The 24,728-nt window shown below is 36.6% G+C and overlaps 2 protein-coding genes across 2 annotated transcripts in view; both read right to left on the bottom strand.

Annotated features, from left to right (window-relative positions):
* LOC117169972 (apolipoprotein D-like) overlaps positions 1-3,887 on the bottom strand; it is a 13,597-nt gene extending 9,710 nt beyond the window's left edge. Inside the window, exon 1 of the mRNA XM_033356483.1 lies at positions 3,845-3,887. Within this exon, the coding sequence (XP_033212374.1) occupies positions 3,845-3,887 (43 nt within the window). The remainder of the gene's footprint in view (positions 1-3,844) is intronic.
* An 18,450-nt stretch (positions 3,888-22,337) lies between these two features.
* On the bottom strand, positions 22,338-22,649 carry LOC117169971 (cuticle protein 38-like). Its single transcript, XM_033356482.1, has one exon. It carries the CDS (start codon positions 22,647-22,649, stop codon positions 22,338-22,340), a length of 312 nt encoding a protein of 103 aa, XP_033212373.1.
* Positions 22,650-24,728: the final 2,079 nt, after the last annotated feature.

The following is a 24,728-nucleotide window of genomic DNA, read 5'->3' as shown; positions in this document are numbered from 1 at the left end:
GCTACAAGCTATCTAAGGATGGTACTATAGTACGCCACCTCAAGGTAGGCCTAGTGGCGCCATCTCTTGGTCAGGCCGGAAACTTATCAATCCACCCTCGTAGTATAATGTAGTATTCTTCAATATTAAATTGCATATAAATATGTCTGGGCAATAATTTTCAAAGAAGCGTATAAAAAATATATTTAGAAATGGGTGCTGCAATGAAGACGCGTGCCACTCACTGTTACACTTTTGTAAATAAAGAGATCGTTCAGCAAGCACAAGTGAGTCAGTGCATTTTAAAAAAATCATATGGAAAGTAGGCTCACAATTTGAGTCAGCGATTTTTGTGCTTATTAGAAGATGTCTGCACGGCAAATATTTTTATAATAATTCATTATGTGCAATAATATTAATCGGTCCGAGAATTCGTAAGGGGACACATTATTATAAACTGCATATGCCTTTATTTTTACTATAGACATCATTAATGTATGTATTGGCTCCCTTACGAATAATATTTCGTAAATAAATGAACACACGGTACATTTTATATTGCAAAACAAAAATCACAATGAATATTCGTATAATGAAGTAATGTTTCATTGGGTAAAAATTTGTAAAATTCCTAAAACCAATTACGAAACGAATCTGGACCAAGAGGATGAATAAATATTGCGTCATTTTTGAGATACAATTTGATAAGTTAGACAAATTCTTTTCTGGATATTAATCTAAAGCAAATAACTCTCAATTATCGAAACGCTAAGACAATTTGATATATGCGACATTATGCTTGAAGTTTTCAGAAATATAATGTGCTACGGATGTTCCTCAATTAAATAATGTTTAGGAAAATTTATTATATTCATGGGTCGTTCCACGTCAACAGGAGCGGAGCTGCTGCCAAAATTAGATGTGAACAAATAATATGCCTAAGGGCTCATTTTGAAGCTTGGATACAAGACTAAAAAAAGCCGTATGCGCCTTCACAAAAAAGCAAGATGGCGGCATCAATATGCCAGCCGAATTTATAAAAAAAAATTATAGATCACCACCATATTGGATCCGCCACTTTGCAATTAGAAATTTATTTTACTAGATTATTGATCGCTATTTTCGGTAGCTACCTTTGCCTTAATTTGTTTAAAATTTGGCAGCGAATTTCAACCTCTAAAAACTAAGTCCTGTTTAGTAAACACCATGGTGGGGAAACGTTTCGCTGGCCCCGCCATTTTGTTTCCCGCACAGGAGTTAGTTTTCTGGGGTTAAGGTTCGCTGCACAAATTTGAACAAATTAAGGCGATAATAATTGGTCGATATACAGTTGATTTTGGATAATGTCGATGCTAGCGAATCGTTTTTCAGGCTCCGCCATGGTGTTTTCCGCACAAGGTTTTTTTTCTGAAAAAATTTGGTACTTCCGGTGACGCAGAAATATTAATTTTTGTTGAAGAAATTTGCACAAATTTTGCACTAAATATTTGGCCCAAAAAAGTAAAATTTTCGTGGGTGGTCGTCCTCCATCCTATGAATTAATTTTTTAACCCAAAGGAATTTTAGGGTCACAAATTGTAATTCAAATCTACTTGAAGACACGATTTGCTAAAGCAGATCGACTGAGACTCTTCCCAGTAATTTTCTTTTCCATTTAGAGAAAGAATGGCGTGCTTTATTATATGCTTGGAGAAATATGTAGACAGAAAAATTTACAATCTAAAAGTAGAAAAGAAAAATTCAGCAAGGTTCTCTAAACGAGGGAGTTTTAAAAGGTTTTGATTGATGAAAGGGAAGAGGTAAAGGTGTTTGAATATGTAGGAAATACCTTACAAAATAAAGATAATAGAGCTCATATAAGAGAAATAACACAAAAAATGGCAGAAGTAATAAATCAAATATGGGGAATAGAAAAATGGAGGTTCAAATCTAATTAAAGAAGGAGAATGTAATTGTCTGATACGTTAGTATGTCCATAATTTGGCTATAGAGCAGATGCATGGAGATTCGCAGAAATAATAGAGATTGAGCGAGGGAAATCAGTTTAGTTCTATTCGTGCTGAAATTCCAATATGGATCTGATCAGGGCCAGATCTGGTAGAATTTCGCCCAACTCGGGCTATCGATATGGGGCCAGACTCTAAATAACACGCGATACCTGATCGGGGCCCAAGCGAAGCGCCTAGAGATAAACGGGTCTGGCCCAGGTCGGGCCCATTTCAAGCTTTTTTATTTCTAATTAAAAGGCATTTTTAAATAAAATAATATTAAAATCTTACATATCACCTCCTAAACTGAAGTTTGAAAATATAAAAATCACATTGATGCACAGATCGCGACTTGTGACATTGGTGTATGTAAGATTAGAAACAAAATATCAATGAAAAAACTTTTTTTGGAGAAAACGGAAAAAGTCGCAAGACGCAATATAATGGCCAGCGTTTGTGTATTTTTGGATGTGTAATTTTGGAAATTAACCCTTTAAGAATTATGCAATATATTTTTGGTTTCAATTTCTAAATTAAAGTGGCTTTCAGTTTCTATATTGAACTTAAATGTAGACAGTTATTTTAAAATAAGTGGATTATAATATTGCACTGGCTCTTCAAGTCATTTTTACACAAGCGACGTTTATGACATCCTTGTTGATCTAATTTATTTTCACATTCAACACATTAGGCATTACTTCTGCTTCTTTACTTATAAATAAATAACCTCATTTCGAGTTAAGGTTTCATCTCAACACTCTTGATAAATTTACTTATTATAGTCTCCAGCACGCAACTCAGGATTATTTTAAAGTATACGATACCTACACACTCATCTTGTGCTTGCTTTTCGCATGTTTTTTTTCAATTATTTTGTCACTTTTTCAATTATTAATTGAAATATTTTGGATTCTCGACCCTTTATATTGAAACTTGTATAATTTGGAGTCAACCCAATTGGGGCCCCGTAATGAAGGGGGCGCCATCTTCTGTCAAGATTGGCTATTAAGGCGTAGTATGGAGAGGGCCAAATTTAACATCAACAAAATTGTATGCCCCATCTGGCCCAATTTGGAAATCAGGCAAATATTTGGCAATTTGTGCACGAGTAAAGCAGGAAATAAGAGAGTTATTCAGTTATATAGATTGTAAGTAGGTTTTCTAAAATCCTGTGTGCCCACCGCTAACACGGCCCAGCCGGGGGTGGCCCAGGTGGGAAACCTAGCCACAAGAGACACTGAGACACTGAGAAAAAGGGAGGGGTACTTTTCGCGGGCGAGAGAGAGAGAGAGAGAGAAAATTAATTAAAACACTCAGTTTTCCATAAAAACAAAATTAAAGCCTATTTATTATTATGATGACAGAAAGAAACAAAGATAGATTAAAGGCACTTTACTCGTAATTAGGAGATCCCCTGACACCCCGCTCAAAATTTACATGCTAGCACTAGTTGAATTACTGTCAGGTTGGGAACCTCCTGACAACCCCCTGAGATTCTACAAGCTATTCTGATTCACTATAGTCAGGCTGGGAATCTCCTGTCAACCTCCTGAGAATCTCCAGACACGAGGAGAGAGAACACAACTTCGGGAACCCGCGCACTATTTGGCGAAGATCCACAGGAGAAAGCGGCGTCCGTTGGTCCGACCTTCACTTTCTTAAGCGATCCGTTGGTAGGTCGTTTTGAGAGGTTGATTCGGCCCAACTTATCAAAATTTATCTTCAAGCCGAACGCCTCTCCAAATTTTGAGCCACGCGGGGGTTTTCGTCGAACTCACGCCACCTTTCGGCAACACACGCGACAGATATCCGAGCTATCGCGGAATCGGCTCGAAGCGGGAACGGCATTTAAAACAAGCGAGAAAAAGACCACTTACTTTCCAGCCACCTGGCTGCCGCAATCCAATCCTCCCTGTCCATTTTTTGTCTCAATCCCAGAAAAAATCTCTAGTTCGGTTGAAAATTTTAGGGTTATGACCGTTACCGCTGGTTCTTAGGCCGATTCTGACGTTTCCTGTTTGCTTCCGTCGTCTCGCCGCTGTCTTCCGTCAGACCTTACCAAGTTTCTGCAAGGCCTCCGTTCATTGGTTGGTGCCAACGGGCGAACTCCAATAAGGTCTTCCGCCAATGCGCGCCTTCCGCGGTAGAATCCGTCTCCGGCGGTCGCTGAACTAATGCCTCGTGCTACCCTGCCTGAAGGATCGGTACGAACTTGTTGCGCAGCCTCCTTATAACCAACCCTTTTACCTATAAATACTGGTGAGAGACTATGGTGCTGTCTGCTCCGTGTTTACAACTGTCAGGCAGTTCCTATGTTTTGTGGTTGTGTTGGCCTGGACGATGAAAGGATACCGGCTTATCCGATGATCATCGTCGTGGAGGTTTTGTCTAGGTCCTCTTCCAGTTCCTCTCCCGTCGACACCGATCCCCTCACATACAAGGTTTGCTAATATTCTCTGTAATAGCTTATTTACATTTCCACCGGGTTCCCTTCACTACTTTCCTTTAGGTAAACTCGCTTGTTTTTTGTTCATTAGTCTCAATTATTTCTGGAAATAAAGGTTTACTATAAAATTAACTATGGGAAGTGTGATCGGGTATTAGTTCACTGATGCCACTCAATTTGAACATTGAATAATAGTGTTTATTAGTGCATGATATTGCAGTGTTTAATACTGAACAGTTTTTTGTAAAGCGCCCCGTCAATGAGACTAACTTTAGTTTAAGAAAATAATTTAATTTTAAATACAAGTAACGCGTTGTAAGTTACACGCTACAGAGATGTGATTCGGTGCCCGGTCTCTGGCTTACTGACCTTAGCGAGTCGAGTCGTTACATAATTCTATCAATGTATACAGCTCATACCAAACAAGATAGAAATATCAATCTTAACGCGTTCTTAACATTACCGCCCGCTTTGTGGTTTTTAAACAGCACGAGAAAATATAAAGATAGCATAATTTTAAAAATAACTATTTGTTTTTTTTAACAAGGCGAAATCGGTTGCGATATGTTTGATCACAATAAAACATTTGCCGCCCGCTATGCTACAACCGTAAACTGAAATTTGAACAAAAACACATAATTTCATTTCAACTTTTACATTTTCTTCATATTTAATAAGTTAATAACATTATTTATTAATGTTTGTCTAACCACTCAGCAGCTCCCACTGATGACAGAGGCAAAGGACAAACTTTAGATATAGGGCGAGAGTTAAGGCACACCTCAACTACGTAAATGATGCTTTAAGCTTTTGACACCTGCTTCCCATATTCTTCTAAAATTAGGAGCCGCAGGAGGGATAAAATGCCAAGAAGTGCCCTCAGTTGTTAAATTATTAAGTAAATCGGAATCTCGCCGTAATTGTGTTAGATTCTACCTTAGCTCTCGATCAACACCCTGGAAGGTCGTGCCATTATCGCTATACAGATGAGCAGGCATACCGCGACGAGATACGAAACGCTGATAAGCAGCCAGAAAACCTTGTGACATGTAATCTGAAACTAATTCAAGGTGAATTGCTCTTGTAACACAACAAACAAAAAAGCGACACAAGTCACACATCGACGAATGATACTCTTTACAAGATTCGGACCTCCGATAATCCAGAATCTTTGTCGTAATGTATACAATGTCAACTGATTGCCTCCGTGCACTGATCTTAAATGAGCGTGTCGAGCAATCAACTCAGATATTCGATGTAGAGGTAATATTTTAGGGTGCCTTTCAGCATAGCTGATAGGAGCTTGTTGTAAGTGATCTCCCACACGAAGGACTCCTGACTTATCCAACAATGGATTTAATGCATCCAAAGGCGATTTGGATGGAATAGGTTCCCGTTTGTTCAAAGAGCGAATTTCGGTAGCAAATGCGAAGTTTTGTATATAGAGTATCCAATACAATGATGCTTGTTTTATTTCAGAAGCTCCGAGCGCAAAGACTGTGATACTTCTTCAGAATCTGACTGATTTCTCCATTTTTTACGAAAAGCTTTAAGAAAACGTAGACAATATGCGGTGACTCGCATTAACTTTGACCAAGAAGCTAAATCCGTGACCATTTCTTGTAGGAGCATATTTTCTCTCGCGACATGATGCGTGAAATGAGTTTGAGGTTTTCCCGTTTTTTTTATATTTATACCTTCAGGAAGTGGAGGTATGTTATCGGGCCAACTTACAGAATTACGAAATAACCAAGGCGGTCCTCGCCACCACAGGGTGTGATTTAGTATTTGGTCAGGTAGAAGCCCTCTTGACGAGCAGTCAGCTGGATTATCTCCAGTTGGAACATGTCTCCACTTAGCTCTTGGGACCAACTTCTGAATTTGAGTCACTCGGTTAGAAATGAAAGATTTCAAAGTCGTGGGATGTTTACTTAACCAAGCTAGAACTACAGTCGAATCTGTGTGACAATATTGTGGGGTATTAAGAAACACCATGATCTCTACAATGTAATGTAGAGTCTCAGCTAGTAATTGAGCACCACATAGTTCCAACCTAGGTATAGTGACCGGTAGAACTGGTGCTATTTTTGTCTTAGTAAATACTAGAAGTACTTGCATCTCGCCATTCTCCTGAAGAAGTCGGAGATATACTGCTGCGAAATAGGCTCTCGCCGAAGCATCGGAGAACCTAAAACCTAAAACGTTCAGCTACAACTATAACAGGTTTCCCTGCGGACAATCTGATAACAAAAATTCATCATTCGAGGTCCATTTTATTAAATGAAAACCTCCACGTCTCATCAAGTTTGCAACCTGTTCTCGCAACTCATAAGCTTCTTCGGTTGTGTCTGCGCCAAAAAAGAACGTCATCCACATATAGGTTATTTTTTAAGATCGCTTGAGCTTTAGGAAAATTAGAACCTTTATCCCTAGCTAATTTTTTTATAATGCGATTAGCCAAGTACGGGGCACATGATGTTCCGTAAGTGACGGTTGTTAATCTCCAGGCTTCTAGCTTACCTTCTGGTAAATTCCATAATATGCGCTGATAATCACAATTGCGTGGATCAACTTTAATTTGCTAAAACATTTTTTCCACGTCGGCTGCAAAAACAAACTGTTGCATACGCTAGCGCAAAATGATTGAAACTGAATCAGTTAATAATTTTGGACCTATATGTAAATGCGAGTTAAGAGAGGATCCATTGGAAGTGATACTTGGCGCATTGAAGACTACTCGTAGATGTGTAGTAGAACTGTTTTCTTGAATAATAGGATGATGAGGCAGATATACAGTTTGAGAAGAATCCGTCTCCTCGAAATCGTTAGCTAATTCCATATGATTTAACTCTTTATATTCTGGCAAAAATGCAAAATATTCTGTTTTAATTTCTGGTTTAGTTTTTAAACGAGCAAAAGTTTTCTCTAGAATAAGTTTTGCTCTACCCAATGAATTACCGATCTCGATAGGAGGACCATCCCGAAAGAGTAACCTTATCATGTATTAACCGGAGGGCAATCGCACATGATCAGGAACGAAATGCTCCTCACAGCGAAGTTCATCCGCAGTCAAAGAGGAAGCAGAGGGTGGTTCTTCCATTTCCCAAAAAACGAGATAACTCGGCGTGAACTTCGGCGGTCGTGAAATGACAAACAGAGTTTGTGCGAACCATTTAAAAATTTTGAATAGGACCGGAGAGTTTCCACCCAAAAAGACCGTTTTGGGCAGGCAAGGTAACGAGGGTACCTTGTTTTGAAACTGGTAAAAGACATGATCCAAATCTATCAGCTTCTAGTATCACGTCTATTTTATTCGATCCAAAGGGATCGAGGTCTGTTAAGTTTAGACGACTTAATTCTTTTATATTTGCTTGATTAGGAAATTTTGGATGCGTGTATGACGTTAAATTAAACAAGACGAGGGCTTGTAATGCGATAGGATTATGTTTTGACTCTTTAGAACGTAACCACACTTGATCTAATTTCTTAGCAGTACCAATTAATTCTCCACCTACACCATATACTTGTGTGTCGATTTTATGATAAGTTGGATGTAATATCTTCAAAACTTTCTCTGTTATAAAACTTTATTCGGATCCTTAATCCATTAAAACTCTAAAACTTGCGCGTCTACCATTGACGAACACTAATTCAATCGCTGCGGTGGCTAGTTTGGTAGAACGTGAAACACCCTCATAATCATTTAAATGAAAACTCGAATGTTCATTTTCAAATACATGATGCGCCCACCTAATAGCAGCATGTTGTTCATTATTAGTTTGAGAATTTTTACTTATTTGTGATGTAGACGGGATTTCAAATTTACTAGTGTTGTGAGTCAACAAATTATCAACCTTTTTGGTAACAACTGAGTCAGTTGTGGATGCAACCGAGTCAGTTGTCAAATCCATACTGTATAAGTGTAGAAGAGTATTGTGCTCAGGGTGACATTTTGCACAAGTATATTTACTAGTTTAATTTTTTGAAAGTGGGATAATCGGTTTCATCAGCCAAATGTGTCTTCCATTCTTTTAGAGGGGCCATGCCTAATTTTCGCACTGTCCAGAAAACAATAACGTCATCCCGGTGTTGCGTTGGTCTATTCAAATTCATTAAGGCTGTCAAGGCATTGCTTGCAAATGTGCATCAATCAAGGCGCGCTTATTATCAAAACGTTTTTTTGAAAGATCCAATGCTGGTGAAAAGTTAACATCTGTCAACGTTACATGTTTTATTATGTGATCAGCGTCACCTATTAACGACGTTTTAAGATAGTGCAAATGAGAAGCATTAGATAATGTATAATTTCGTGCCACGAAAAGATCTCGAATACTTTCCCATTCAACATAATTCCCAGAAAAGGTAGGTAAAGTTATTTTAGGTAGCTTCGGAACAGAACAATCTTGACGACTTGTATTTCCTCGTGATGACATTTTAGCGTGATCGGTATGATTTGAAATAAAAGGATGTAACATATTTAAAAATCAAGAGCAGATAGATAAGCATCCTCAATTTGTAAAAATTGGTTTTTAGAGAAATACTCGATTTTCGTTTTTCCTTAAGCAGAGTACATTAATCTGGCTTTCAAATCAAGATCTAATAAACGTTGCCATTTTCCTTTTATTAACTTTAAGTGACCTCTAATAGTAGTTTCGTTGCGCTTGCCTAAACCGAGTTTTTTATAATTAGTTTCGGTGCAAGATATTGCTTCGTGCAACGCGACCATCTCATTACTTAATATGTCCATTTTAGCAAGAATCTATCAATTTAGCTTTCTTTGAATTTTAAAAATAATGGTAATAAATTAAGTTTCACAATACGCACGAAACTACGAAATATGAAAAAGTTTTGTAGAGAATAAAAAAAAGTTGAAACATGTACGACTTTGACTTAGCTTTACTTCCGTTGAACTTCTGATTTGAAGATCGTAGTTGGATGCGCCTCGTGGATATATTGACATAAGCTGGTTCTCATCGAACTAAATGTTTTCAAGAGGTTGACAAGGATCTCGGTCAGGAAGAAAGATAAGTAGAAGAGGATAACGTGTGAATGACTGTTATCGCAAATTCGAAGAAAGAGGCTGCCTTCCTTCAAGTGTAGAAAAATTCACTTCTGGTCGATCGATAATGAGTAGAGAGAGAACAGCTTAGGATGATAGAGAAGAGACATAATCATTCCAATCAAGAATCATCCTGTGTTATTCAAATGTACGTACACACATATGTAGCCCTAAGATATGACCAATTTCATCCAAATTTTTTTCTTTTTTTGAAGAAATTGACGGTAACGGATACACATTAATTGTGTTAGTGTAAGGAGAAGAAGTAAAGAAATTTAACTGAAATTATATGTGTAAGCGACCGAGCACCACTTTTCAAATTTAACCGTCACACCGCGATATTTTAAATGTTCAGATTTTACGTCCTTTTGTACCTTCAAACACTGTTCTTCCGGTCACGTGAACCACAGCACAAATAAAAAACCATCACGTATCCCGGACGAGCCCCCAAATGTTCATTAGTCTCAATTATTTCTTGAAATAAAGGTTTACTATAAAATTAACTATGGGAACTATGAACAGTTTTTTTGTAAAGGGCCCCGTTGATAAGACTAACTTTAGTTTTAGAAAATAGTATAATTTTAATTCCAAGTAACGCGTTGTAAGTTACACGCTACGGAGATGTAATTCGGTGCCCGGTCTCTGGCTTACTAACCTTAGCGAGTCGAGTCGTTACATAATTCTATCAATGTATACAGCTCATACCAAACAAGAAAGAAATGTAAATCTTAACGCGTTCTTAACATTTTTAATTGTTTATCTTTCTGAAATTATCATTAATAATAATAATCAATCAGCACTATTCATAAAAATAACTAAATTAATTGGAGTCGGCTTTGGATCATATATTTTGAAACGCGTATGTAACTTTTGTCTTACTTGTTTCTGACTTCGACGATACCCCGTAAAGTTTCTGCTACTTAAGTTCCTACATAAAGAGAGGGATCACCTTGGCTTATCTATCCCTAATTATCCCCCACCAAGAATTATCCCTAGTTATCTACTAAGCTTATCCTAGATTTCGGTAAATAAAGAGAAACTATTTGCAGGGTATTGTCTTTAATTTTCAAGTGAAATTTTAAAATGTACGGAAAGAAAAGAAATTTAGAATAAAAAATGAAATAGAATAAAAAAAAGAGATAAGAAAAGGAGAACACAAGAAAATAACGCATCTCCCGGTTTTGACTCAAAGTGTCCCCGGGTCGGACACACGTCCCAGAGGTGTCCCCGCCCTCCGCACCTGGTGCAGACGTTGGCCCCCAGATTGCCTCGCGCTAACAACCCGCTGGCGTTGATCTTCTGTCGCGTCGTCTGGCCTCCTCGCTCCGCTCTTCCGGTGCCGTTTCTGTCCGAACCGTGTCCGCGGTTGCCGGTGGGCCGGACAGGTCGATGATCTCCCTCCGACAGACCCTGCGATGCTCCTTGCAATTGAACTCCGCTTTAGCTGTAAAAAAGGGAATATTTTTCGCCGTCAGCGCCTATGCCTTTTTTTCTTTGATATACTATACCCCTATTGGGGCCCCGAGGTACATGCTAGCAAAAGCGGACGCTTAAAATCATTTCCCTATCAATTGCCCATTCTCCGTTCCTAATTCGTATTCTGAGGGTCCTAGAACACGTACTACGACGTATGGTCCTTGCTATTTACCCCCAAATTCCTCTCGTTACCCCCATTTTAGCTGACGATGTCACTTGTTGCTTACGCATGCCTCTATTTGCTACTTTAAATACCGCGTGTCGCCGACTCTTGTCATAATTTACCTTTCGGCAGTCGAACTCATTCTCGTGATGCAGGGAGACTAGATCTTGCAGCTCTTTCTATTTAATTATTCTCTAGCTCCATTCTTCATGGTCTAGTGGGGGCATTTCAGTTGGACTCGATTGACTCGTTTCACAGGCTCCGCCTAAGAGTGATACACTGGAGTAAACGAGTTCCGGTTTCCGGACTTCTCGGTCAACCCTTCAAATGCTTGTTTAATATACTCTTTTCAAGAGTATTTCTTTCCAGGGGTTCGGTTTTTCTATGATTCTAGTTCTTGCATTAAGAACGATAGTATCCTCAATTTCTACCATGCGCGTTACCGGTGTGTGGTTCGCCAAAGTCGACGGAGATCGTAAGGGAGTGGAGCGGTATTCGGGGTTATCTTCACTACTGCTCGCTCCGCTAACTCCAGCCTGTTTTCTTCCGGTAGGTATCGGTCATCCTGAGTGGTCAATTCGGGAAGTACCTGTGGGAGTACCTGTTCTGAATCTCGCGATTCTGCTCCCTTTTCTGTTGCCATGAATCCCGATATGGCTCGTGTCGGCCCTGTCCGCACGTTTGAACATACCTTGTATCTTGGGCGAAGCGAAATTTCACGCTTTGATATGGTCTTGGGGACTCACGCCCCCCCATACCCTGTTTCGCACGGTCTGCTCTTTGCTTTCGTGGCTCTGAGAAATTACGGGGCACATCATACCTATCATAAATATCTGATCCGCCCCTTATTGTCCCCTATCTACCATGCTTAAGCTCATCTTCCCTTGCTAAGGTCGGGTTCATTTGTGGAAAGAGGCTCGACGCTGGGCTTCAGTTTTCGGTTTCGTGGTGTTAAGTCGTTATATTGAGAGGGGCTTGTTGACCCTGGATGTACCTGTCGTTCTGCGGAAGTGTGTCTCTAATCACCGCGGTGGTGAAAATTGGCTATGAGATCGTTACTAAAGGAGTGCACGTCATGGCGCTCACGGTTGGTAGGTAGTATATCGCCTGACCCGTAGCTCCGCTTACCCATGGGCTTATAATGCTACGGATCAGCGTTACCGATGCTTGGTTTTCCCGGTCGCAATTCGCTATTCCCTGAGCCCTACTGTGGCCATCAGACCTCTTAATCGCTCCTTACCCTTTCCTTGGTATCGCGCTGTCTCCTGAAACCGTGTAGCCTAACTGTGGGCGTGTGCCTTGGAGTTCGTCCGTACAACTGGCCCCAGTCTTAATTCCGCGAGGCCTAGGGTCAACATTCACGAAACGGGATTCTGCCACACCTCTGGCACCGATGGTCTCACTAACCGGTGTCTTTGCCCTAGTGAGTGGTTTCATGGCCCCCTCACCCCGCTCCACATGTCTCTGCTGTGAACAGGGGTGAAGGTTGGTGATAACGTACCCCTGGAAGCTTGGTCACCCCCAAACCTGGCCAATGTCGGTGCCCATGCGGGGTAGTTTCCAACATGGTGAACGACTGGTGAAAACCAATTCGCTGTTTTCTACCTTTCGGCGGGCCTCCTATCGTCTCTTAGCCCCCTTCGTTTGATGCTACTCGCCCTTCTAGGACCTCATCCTCTAAGTATCAGGGTACCGCCTGGTTACCACCCTGATGTGCGAAATATCTCGCTATAAGCTCGCGCTGGACCTCGTTTACCCCGTTCATATTTAGATTAAGTTTTCTTAAAATAGCCCGCAAGACCTCCCCAGTTAGATTATTTGTTCAACCTACCCTAACCGTAACCAGTGTTTCACTTAACTCCGGGTTCTCCAGTAAACCGGGGTCTTCCCTATTTGCTTCCTCTCCTGCTTCCCCCTCCCCTGAATCGTAATAATCCATTTTTATAGGATAGGTTGTGACGAGAATGACAAAAAAAATTAAAAGGTTGCCCGAAAGGAATAGAATTCTTCTAAATTGGACTTTCTCTCTCTCTCTCTCTCTCTCTTTCGCACATGACAGCCCTCTAGTTGGGCGCCATTTTGTAACTAGGTTTTCCAAAATCCCGTGTGCCTACCGCTAACACGGCCTAGCCGGGGGTGGTCCAGGTGAGAAACCTAGCCACAAGACGGCTGCTACTTACTGTGCTCTGGCCTAAGGACCGCTGAACTTGCTATTGGCTGTGCGTCCGTCATCTTTAACATGGCTGTAAGCTAGGGTGGCCCAAAAAGTCACATTTTAGACATTTTAACGGGCTTGTTGGCCAAATCGTTCTCGTAGGCAAATAAATGTATGCCAATTTTTTTATTTTTAAAACAAAATATTGTTGAAACTCGCTCTGGCCATTTTTATGTCTTATGGGGTTCAACATGTAAAATGTTTCCAATTTTTATTTCTTCGATTTTGGAAAGGAAATTAAAAGTCAATTTATTTCATAATTGATATACTTGTTCTCTTATCAATGAATATTGCATTTATCGCATTTTCGTAGCTCAGAAATATTATGCAAAAGTTTTAGGGATATCAAAAATGGCATAAAATGGCAATATCTGGTGGCTCAGTGTGACCCTCTGATATAATTGTGTAACTTGAAATTTTGAAGAGACATTCTTTAGGCTATTGAGAATAGATTTCTGAAGGAAAAATTATTAAAAGTATAATTTACGTTGCGTGTAGAGCAAGAAAACCTGATAAAAATTGACACAATTAAGTTGAACACCGGCTGAAGAAACTGTAGGTGGACGGCTGCAAAAAAAGTTGACCCTCGGTCGGGTCTCTTATTGTGCCTCGTATTTTCTTCGTCCCACAATACGGTCACTGACAACGAGTTGAATGGCAGAGTAATAATAAGTTTATAAATCTATAGATGCTCTCTGTGTTAAACCTGTAGCTGGTGTAAGGATTTCTTCACTTTAAATCAGGAAACTTTAAAGCCTCAGAGCGAGGTCTAAAAATATTTTGTTTTGAAACTAAAAAAATAGGCATACATTTATTTGCCTACGAGAACTATTTGGTCAACAAGCCCGTTAAAATTTCTCAAATGTGATTTTTTGGGCCGCCCTACTGTCAGCCTGCCCTTTCCTGCCAGAGTGTGGTTGCTCATTTAGTGTCGACTACGATGGTCCATCCGGTGCTGCCAATCCCCGGCGGTCGCCGAACTAATGCCTCGTGCTACCCGTGCCTGGAGGAGCGGCGCGAACTTGGTGTCAGCCCTCTTATATCCAACCCTTTAACCTATGTATACTGGTGAAAGGCTATGGTGCCGTCTCCTCAGCGTTTACAATTGTGAGACAGTTCAGCTAATATTCTCTTTTCTAGCTTATTTACATTTCCACCAGGTTCCCTCTACTACTTTCCTTTAAGTAAACTCGCTTGTTTTTACAGTGTTTATCTTTCTTAAATTAGCATTAATAGTAATAATAATTATTATTAAAATAATAATAATAATAACACGAGCCTCGGTGACTTACGAGCCTAGGTGGCTCAATTGGTTACACTCGGACTTCACCTCAGAGGTCCGGGGTTCGATCTCTGAGCCGGTACCTCTAGAAATTTTTCAATGTACCTTTACCGATGTTCTGGTGGTTTGAAACCCACCTTAAACTGTAGGTCCCCCCATCGTGTACTTGACTGCAATTTAGTCCATCAATTATGGGGTAAAAACCAGGCTTTGTCCAACATGTCTGAGCAGACTGAACTCATCATATCACTTGATTGCATTATCAAAATGCGTCCGTGACTGATGATGTATACCGGGACAGCCCCGTGCAAAATAATCGAATACAAAAATCCAACTCTAACCAAAAATGCATTCGACATATTGGGCTGTATAAGCCTGTGACAACATTTCATCACAAAAATGTTTTCATAGTGATAATAATAGGTTATGAGCTATAGCTATAGCTTATGATGCTCGGTGACTTATGAGCCTCTGTGGCTCAGTTGGTTAGACACTCGGAGTTTACCTCAGAGGTCCGGGGCTCGATCCCTGAACCGGAACCTCTCGAAATTTTTCAATGTACCTTTACTGAGGTTCTAGTGGCTCGGATCCCACCTTAAGCCGTAGGTTCCCCCATCGTATACTTCACTGCAACCCAGTCCGTCAATGATGGGGTAAAAACCAGACTTGGTCCAATATGTATGGGCAGATTGCTCTCATCAGATCACTTGATTGCATTATAAAAATGCGTCCGTGACTGATGATATATACAGGGCCAGCCCCGTGCAAAATAATAAAATACAAAAATCCAACTCTAACCAAAAATTCCTTCGACATATTGGGCTGTATAAGCCTGTGACAACATTTCATCACAGAAATGTTTTCATAGTGATAATAATAGGTTATGAGCTATAGCTATAGCTTATGAGGCTCGGCGACTTATGAGCCTCGGTGGCTCAGTTGGTTAGACACTCGGAGTTTACCTCAGAGGTCCGGGGCTCGATCCCTGAACCGGAACCTCTCGAAATTTTTCAATGTACCTTTACCGAGGTTCTAGTGGCTCGGAACCCACCTTAAGCCGTAGGTTCCCCCATCGTATACTTCGCTGCAACCCAGTCCGTCAATGATGGGGTAAAAACCAGTCTTGGTCCAATATGTATGGGCAGACTGCTCTCATCAGATCACTTGATTGCATTATAAAAATGCGTCCGTGACTGATGATATATACCGGGCCAGCCCCGTGCAAAATAATAAAATACAAAAATCCAACTCTGACCAAAAATGCCTTCGACATATTGGGCTGTATAAGCCTCTGACGACATTTCAGCACAGAAACATAGTATGTGACTTTTCTCTTACTTGGTTCTATCTTCGGCGAGACCCCGTGAAGTTTTTCTCTATCTCTATTAATTAAGTTTAAAAACTTTATTACAAAATATACAAGATGGGATTGAAGTAGGTATAAAATTGGAAACGACTGATAAATTAAAAATAATAAATTATATAAGATGATAAAAAAGGGTGTCCTTCGTTATTAGAAAAGGTATGAGGAGGGGGGTGGACAAGAATAGCAAGATTTAGATTGGAAGACGAAGTAATAGAAGGAATGCATGGGGCAAAAATAAGATTTGGTGAAGACTGGATGAAATAGTTGAAAAGGGCATGCTACGGTAATTTTGTGGATTAAGAATTTTTGTTATGCAGTAAGATTTCTGAAGAATATAAAATATAAATATAATGTTAGAAAATAATCTGAATAAATTAAATAAATAATCATAAGATTGCGTCCATATGATCATGGACTTTCGTCATGAATTTTCATTTTTAATAATAAAAAAGTAAAAAAATTCTTCGTAAATCATTCTATGAGAACAACTCAATCATTTTTAAGCGTATTGCTACTTTTAAGTAATATATTTCTTCAACTAACAATATGTTTTGTAGTGATCTAACAAAAAGTTTCTAGAATCACCTGAAGTTTTTGGTTATAGAAACCAAATGGTTTTGTTCTTTATATAGTACCCAAACAATCTGGGTAGGTTAATCCAATTTTCTTCAGTCAACAAAACAGTTTTTTGAGTGCACAGTCAGGACAATTTATGTACAAATCCAGATAAAAATTTGTCTTTACTTCAAGTTCTTGCACTTTCTAACAAATGACCATAATTTTTCCAAGTTTTGCTACGTTATTATATACATGAAACCCAAGACAATTTTATTCTAACTTAACCTTACTTGCATTACGACGTCATGTATAACAAAGACATCTATGTAATAAATATAATTATATACGGGATATTCTACCGATTTTTTTAATTACAGCTAAAATTCTACTTCGCCATGTCAGCGATTTGGCTAGAGATTTATTCTAAATAGCAGGTGTCTAAACCCCTCCAAAACGAAATATTAGATTTTTTGTAGTGCGCTCTTAAAGGTGTCGGCTGCTAGTATTTTGACAGTTCGAATAATAAACAGCCGGTGAAGAATTCCTATGTTGCTGTGTTTTCCTCCTCTCAACGGGAAGTGGAGGTTTCGTGAGTGAATTAACAATTCACGGCTAAATATTCGTGAATATTTCTATGTTTTGTGTGTGTGTGTATGTGTGTGTGTGTGTGTGTGTGTGTGTGTGTGTGTGTGTGTGTGTGTGTGTGTGTGTGTGTGTGTGTGTGTGTGTGTGTGTGTGTGTGTGTGTGTGTGTGTGTGTGTGTGTGTGTGTGTGTCGAGGGTGTTGTGTGGTGGTCGGGCCCATCGACTCGAAGAGTATCTAGTTAACGAAAACAAACGAAAAGGTTCGACGATATTAGTGAATGTGTGTATTTTAAAAAATTATCATGACCCCCCAGTCTGGTGACGGATCGATTACAATAACTAACTCTCTAGAGTTTGGTTTCCTGGCAACATGCCAAAACCCTCGAGACTTCTGTCCTGTGAAAGATCTTGGATGAACTCTGTGCTCTACCAGGAATAGGTTATTAAAGAATTGGAAATTGAATTTAAGTTGATTGGGCGTGAATTTACTTAATTTGGGCGTGGTATAGAATACCACGTAACAACATATAATCCAGAAAAAGAATGAGTGCTTTCCAATATTGCAAAAATTTTGCCATTGGATGCTGATAGATCAATTTATTCTTGGGTTGGCACAAGCTCAAAGATATTACGTTTTGTTCTCAACTTAACTGTTGTTGTGGCAGGAAAATTGTACCTTCGAAGCTCGAATAACTGGTGAGTATTCGCTTTGGAAATAAGCTGAATAAATGAAAGTTCTTTCAGTCCATATACACGTTTGTCGGTAGAATGAAGCCTGCTAGGTGAAGCCATGCATCTGGCAGGTGGAGGAGGTGTTAAGGGAGGAGACTTGGTCCTGCTACGATGAGGTGGCTTAGCAGGAGAATCAGGCTTATATGTAGAGTAAGGTATTGCAGGCGACAACCCATGATGAGAAAATTCGAGATCAGGAAACCCGACAGGATGAAGCTCGATAGGTGGAAACTGGGCATGATTGAATCGAGTATCAGGATACTCAACAAGAGGAACCCCGGTAGCAGGTTGCCTGGCAGAAGGCGAAACCGATCTCGTTTGGGAATTATATGTTTCAGATAAATAAGAGGATGAGCCTCGAGAAACACCAGGAATAGGTGCACCATTAGGTAAACATTCGAATTGTACACTTAGCACTGCAAACATGAAACAGAGGAATAAATTTTCTTAAAGTTTTGTTTGCATTTCAATATCATAAAGTAAGTAACTATAACTACGGTTACTCACATATTTGGGAGCGTGCATTAATTTTTAGGTATTTTTTTTGTTAAAATTGCGGGTTTATTTTTAAGAAAGTGGTTACCAGTTAATCATTCAAAGTATTGTCCATTTCTAGCCACTACTTTCTTCCACATTTCTGGCAGCATACTGACACCACGTCGAAAAAATGTCTCTTCTTTTGAAGCTAATCACGAGTCTACCCATTTTTTGGCATCTTCATGAAAAGTGAATCGTTTCTCAGGCAAACCTTCAGTCATGAAACGGAAGAGGTGATAATAAGACGGCGAGATGTCTGGATAATATGGCGAGTTGGGTACAACTTCTTATTCCAGCGTTTCAAAGTGCGATTTGTGAGGCTTTGCAACGTAACTTTGGTAATGCGACACCCAATAAAAACTGTGGTAACATGATGAAGCCTTGACATGCATACAGTAAAGACATGCCTTTAAAACGATATAGTAGAAGTAACGCCATCTCTTAGAAAACCCTCAAAATTATTGCACGCTCCCCACAAAGTAATTGAAAACCAGAGTCATCTTATTTTTGTGAACACCGTACTTTTACTAAACCATATTCTAATTAATTCTATAGATAATATTTTTTATTGATATATCTTTCGCAAATTTTTTTTCTACAATGTGTGATTTTTTACAATGCCCGTGATACATAAAAAACTCAACAGAGCTAAATTATTCTCTGGAAAAATTGGTAGAAAAATACCACCTTAATATTTTTAATGGACATTTTTTGTTATAAAAGTTAATGCTATGATGTGAAGACCTGAACATTGGCTGCCCACCGTCTAATTCGAGAGAAAATACTCTAATCGATAAAGTTTCCTATGAGTAAAACTTAACTGCTTTTTATGCTAAAAAAATAATACTTTTTATATTAGTGTATGACTAAAAAAAAATGGTTAAATGAGTTTATACTAATTTATAATTCAGTAAAAAGCCCTAATCATACAATTAAGCATTAACTGGTCAAATAACAGTTGTATGATTTTTAGATTTTTCAATCATAAATAGTTACACATTTCCCTACAAAACTTTTTATTGTTACATTAAAAAGAATTTTTTTAATTTGAAAAGATATATTTGAAGATTGCAAAGATAAATTGCTATTACCAAAAACCTTAAAAAATCTCTGCGAAAATATACATTTATTATTATGTTATTATATTTACTAATAGAATTAAGAAACCACACCAATGATAGGACCAGAGTGGAAAGGATCATCATTTTTTTTTTTTTTTTTTTTTTTTTTTTTTTTTTTTTTTTTTTTTTTTTTTTTTTTTTTTTTTTTTTTTTTTAGAAAAACTTGTTTAGTGTATTAATTAGGTATTTTGTTAACAGTTTCAGCAATTATTATTCTGGAACTTTATTAAAGTAAATAATATGTATTAACATATAGCTTTTATCTCATAAATTATACATGACTCAAAATTATTATTTTGAGATATTTGTATTTTAATCATTAGTCTAGTTCGATTACCTTAAATTTAGTTCGTAATACTAAATTAAAATAAATAATAATTTGAAGCTTCCCTAAACTAATATACTGTTACATTCACATCAAAGAAAAAGTCAACTCTGATAAATATTGAAGTGTTCATGCCGAATTTTTTGACAAGACACTTCGTACTATAAAATATAGTTAATGAACATAAATTTAAGTAAATTTTGTCCAGTAAACTGTAACTTTAACATTTATATATGATTTCATCTAAGCAGGGATTAGAAGAGAGGAAAAAAATGAGTAAGTTATTTTGAGATTTTATATCGTAATAAGATGTTCTTAAAAGACATTCTGCAATTCTGAGTCGCACTAATATCTTGAATTTTCGAAACTAATCAATTTTTTTCTTTTGATAAGAATTTAAAATATGATTTGTATCGAAAAAAAAATTAAAGAAAAACTTACGGTGAGATTCTCGTACTCTTGGAAGACGATTTTACTACAACGAAAAATAGAATAGTTGATATTTCAAGCAAAAAAGGAATTTCCAAAAAAATACATAAATTTAAACAAAATATTTCACTTTTAAAACAGTCGTTAAATTCAAAACTTGAAAAAAAAGAAATGAAAGAATGTAATAGTAGACATTTCAACCAAAAAACATAAAATTTTTACCTATAAGAATAAATTGTGGAATCATGTGAAACAATAACTAAGCTCCCATCAAAAAATGGTTCCAAGAAAATTTTTACTTATAATCATGGCCTACAATTTTTCTCATGATCATTTTATCTTTTACTATATTGCGTTGGTATTTTACAAATAGATTTTTAATATATTTTTCACGTTATTTTTTACGATTAAAACAAAAATGGCGCCTCTTATCAAAAAGCTATTTGTAAAAATTGGTAGCTCTTTTTTTGGTTAAAGAGTTTTTTGTGTGAATTTTTATCATATCTTGTACTGATCTTCAAAAAATTTAATATATTTTCTTCGTATAAGAGTTAAAAATCAAATTTTCATATGAAAAAAATAAAAACTTACCGTGACATTTTTGCACTCCTAGAAGACGATCTTACCACAACGAAAAATGTAATAGTTGATATTTCAAGCAAAAACTAATTTTTAACAGAATAAATGATTTTTAACAAAACATTTTACATTTAAAACAATTTTAATTCTTAACCTAAAAGGAAGAACTAAGAAAATATAATTGTAGATATTTTAACAAAAAAAAATGAATTATGAAATCAAGCACACGAATTTCCGACCAAAAAGAATCATTTTGTAGCTAATAAGACAAATTTTCCACAAAACGCATGAATTTTCAAACGAGTTATTATAAAAATTCACGAAATAATCACGAATAATTTATAAAATTGTTGAATTTGCAAGAAAATAAACAAATTTGTTAGTAAAAATATAATTATTAGCAGGAAGCAAATAAAAAAGAATAGAAATAGAAATACAAGTTAAATTAATTAGTAAGCAGAATTTTATATCCCAAAACATTGATGTTGAAAAAAAATAACAAATATTATTATTAAAGGGCTTTTTTTCAAAGACATGTGTTTTTTTAACTCTATTTATAAACTTTTGAAAAGCGAAATATGGTCAGGAATTGTTTAAGAACAAGAAAAATGTGTTCATGTAATCAAAATTTTTATTAGAAATATTGTTTTAAAAAATGTAGTAATTTTTAAAGTTGTATGTTTAATATTTTTATAGAAAAGTCCGTCATGGATTTATTCATATACATTTAAATAAGTTTGTTTCGTTTTTTATCATAAATATTGATTAATTTCTTTGAATTTAATCTCCTCCTTCTGGTTAATCGCCCTAATGTGATAATTATATTATTATTCTTAATATTATATTTAAAGAAAAGAGCAAGTATACAAAAGTTTTTATGTATGAAAAAAAAACTATAAAGCATCATATCTAACTATTTATTGAAAGTTGCATATTGTATGAGTTTATGCAAAGAAGATGTGACGCAAGTACAGAAAATCTGTTATCTAGTTTTTATTGATTTCCTAATATTTTTATTATTATATTAAAAATTATATTTTGTACATATTCATCTAATAAAATGTGTCTTTCAATTTTTTCAAATTTTTATGCGAAATCCCTATTTTTGGTAAAAATCTTAATTATTTAATTCTGCACGGCAATTATTCAAATAAGAACGCACAATATCAGGTCAGTTTATTTGAATATTAAGATTTTAATTAAAATTTGCACAAATAAATAATCAAATCAGTGTCGAAATCAGTGGATATAATAAGCTCCATAGTTCAAATATGAGCTAGTCAAATTTGTGAGGCTAAAACTAAGGCAAGTCAATCAAATTGAAAATTGGAATATTAATTTTGCTTCTAAACATAAAATTTTTACACTAGTTCTTTATATTCTCCGGGAACGCAAGACCCTTTTATTTTTTTCGTCACAATAAATAAAAACGCAAAATGCGAAATAATTCAATTAAATATTAAATTTTTATTGAAGATTTGTACATATTGTGATGAAATCAATGGATATAGTGCGCTCCGTAGGTAAAATGTGAGGGGTAAGCAGCAGCGTAGGCTAGAGGTGCGTGGGCTAAAGGTGCGTGGGCTATAGGTGCAGCGTAGGCCAGAGGTGCAGTGTATGCCACATGAGCAACAGGGGCTGCAGCAACAAGTGCAGCACTTTTGGAAACTTTATAGGTGTTGGCATAACTCGTGGCAATCGGAACTGAATGCACCACTGGGGCTGCAGCCACAACTGGCTGGCTGATGAATCCTGGTTTGGCGAAAGTCACAGCCAGAGCACAGGACAAGAGAATGCACAACTTGAACATCTTGAGATTGATTGGTGGATTTGCTTTTTTCGATTCTCGACTGCACTTGCTGATCGAGTGTGCTTCGGACCGAAAAAGTGTCTCCCTTTTATATCGCTGTCCCCCTCTTCAGCCTAGACAGACCCAGAGGTTCTGTCAGACCTAGCATTGAACGTCAAAAAAGAATGTACGAGGAATCAGGTTTGGCGGGGCTCGGCGATGCATTTACACAACAATCGCTAGTACTCAACGTAAGTTTGTGATTAGTATAAGCGCCAAGGTTTTCACCCTCATACAATTTAGCTGATTTAAGTATATTCAGTGTACTTCTTAAACATTAAAAAACAATGTATAAACTTTTTCCAAAAAATTTACTTTGAGTAATCACGTTAGGCTTTAGTTCTCCTTTATTTGCACAAGGAAGGAAATTATTTTAGTATATGCAACTAAATTAATAATAATAATAATAATAATATTTTTTAACTAATTCGTGAATTCACTCAGCTGACACGAAAGAATAGTTTTTTACGTCAAAAGATTAATTTTAAATCCAAAAGAACGAATTTTCATCAAAGCAGGTGAATTTTCGACGAAATAATTAAACTTGAAACAAAATAATTACGCTTTTAATCGCGCTAATTACAAAAATGTCAGAAAAACTGAATTTCATATATAAAGAGGGATTTTAAACGATGAAAATTAATTTTCTATCAGAAGTCAAATTTTCAAAATAATTCATAAATTTTCAACCGAATGGTTACGTTTTTAGTTTTAAAAACTTCGAAACCAGTTGAACTCATAGAAAAAAATATATTTTTAGAATTGTTGAGTTTTCAAGCTAAAAATTCGAATGTTCTCGAATGTCAACTAACCAAGAAATTCATCAATTTAAGAAAAGACAAATTTTGAAACAAAAAGTCGAATCTTCAAGCCAAAAAAAAAACTTTTAAAGGAAAAATTTTCAGCAAAAAAAGTCGACCCAAAAAGGCGACTCTTGATCGAAATACATCGATTTCGGCAATATTGTTGAGTTTTAAAGCCAAACAGTTAAATATAGTCTACAGAACGGCCTAACTTTCAAGCCTTAAATATAATTTTTCCGAAAAAAAAAGTTTTGCAAAATAGTAAATTTTCCATAAAAATAGTTGAACTTTTAAACAAAAATATGAATTTTCAATCAAATAAAGTTCATTTTCAACCGACTAGTTTATCCTCTAACCAAATTGTTTAGTTTCCAAGCCGAAAATACTAATATTCTAGAAAAGCGTGGAAGTTTTTACCCTAAAATATGAATTTTCAACGTAAAGGATAAATATTTCCTAAAAAAAATGCATTTTTAACACGTAATTTAACTTCAAACTAAGTAGCTATTTTTCCTATTACGAAGGAATAATTTTCAACGAAGAATTTAAAACTTGATATTTTAACCAAATATATTTTGTTATTTTATATCAGACATAGTGAAATTCAATAAAGGACAAATTTTCAACCGAACAGATTAAATTTCTCCCAATAAAACAATCAACAAAGCACATTAATTTTAAACCATTCATTTAAACTTTTAACTAAAAAAGATCAATTTTGTATTATTAAGATCAGTTTTTAACCATAAATGGAATATCTACGTTTTTGGCGACAAAATTAGTTTCCAAGAATAAAATGAGTTTTTAACAAAATGCATAATTTACCAACCAAAGAAATTAATTTTTAACTTAAATATTGAAAGTAGTTGAGTTTCCTAATTAAGTTCTTTTAATAAAAATTTAAAAAACACAAATTAAAAGAAAAATTAAATTTTGAAATTTAAATTCATCGTCAAATAAGAGTCGCTGAGAATTCTTTTTGAAACAAATTTTAATTCGCGAAAATATTTTCTATACCAACTATGATGCTTGCATCTTTCGTGAGAGCAGACATTTGATCAATGTTTTCTCACGCGTTCTCTCACTGAGGAAGGCCATTTAGCAGGTGAATTCAACAAAAAAATACTCTTAATTTTTTTATCATTAAAATGTCTCATCACTGCCAGCTATATAGAGGTCTGATCATATTTGCGACCATTTTTCAATTGGACATACTTATTAGGGGGGGGGGGGGGGG

The sequence above is a fragment of the Belonocnema kinseyi genome, chromosome 3 (genome assembly GCF_010883055.1).
Source record: "Belonocnema kinseyi isolate 2016_QV_RU_SX_M_011 chromosome 3, B_treatae_v1, whole genome shotgun sequence".
Classification (NCBI taxonomy): domain Eukaryota; kingdom Metazoa; phylum Arthropoda; class Insecta; order Hymenoptera; family Cynipidae; genus Belonocnema; species Belonocnema kinseyi.
Note: the sequence above shows the minus strand (reverse complement) of the source record. Positions and strands in the feature narration are given on the sequence as shown.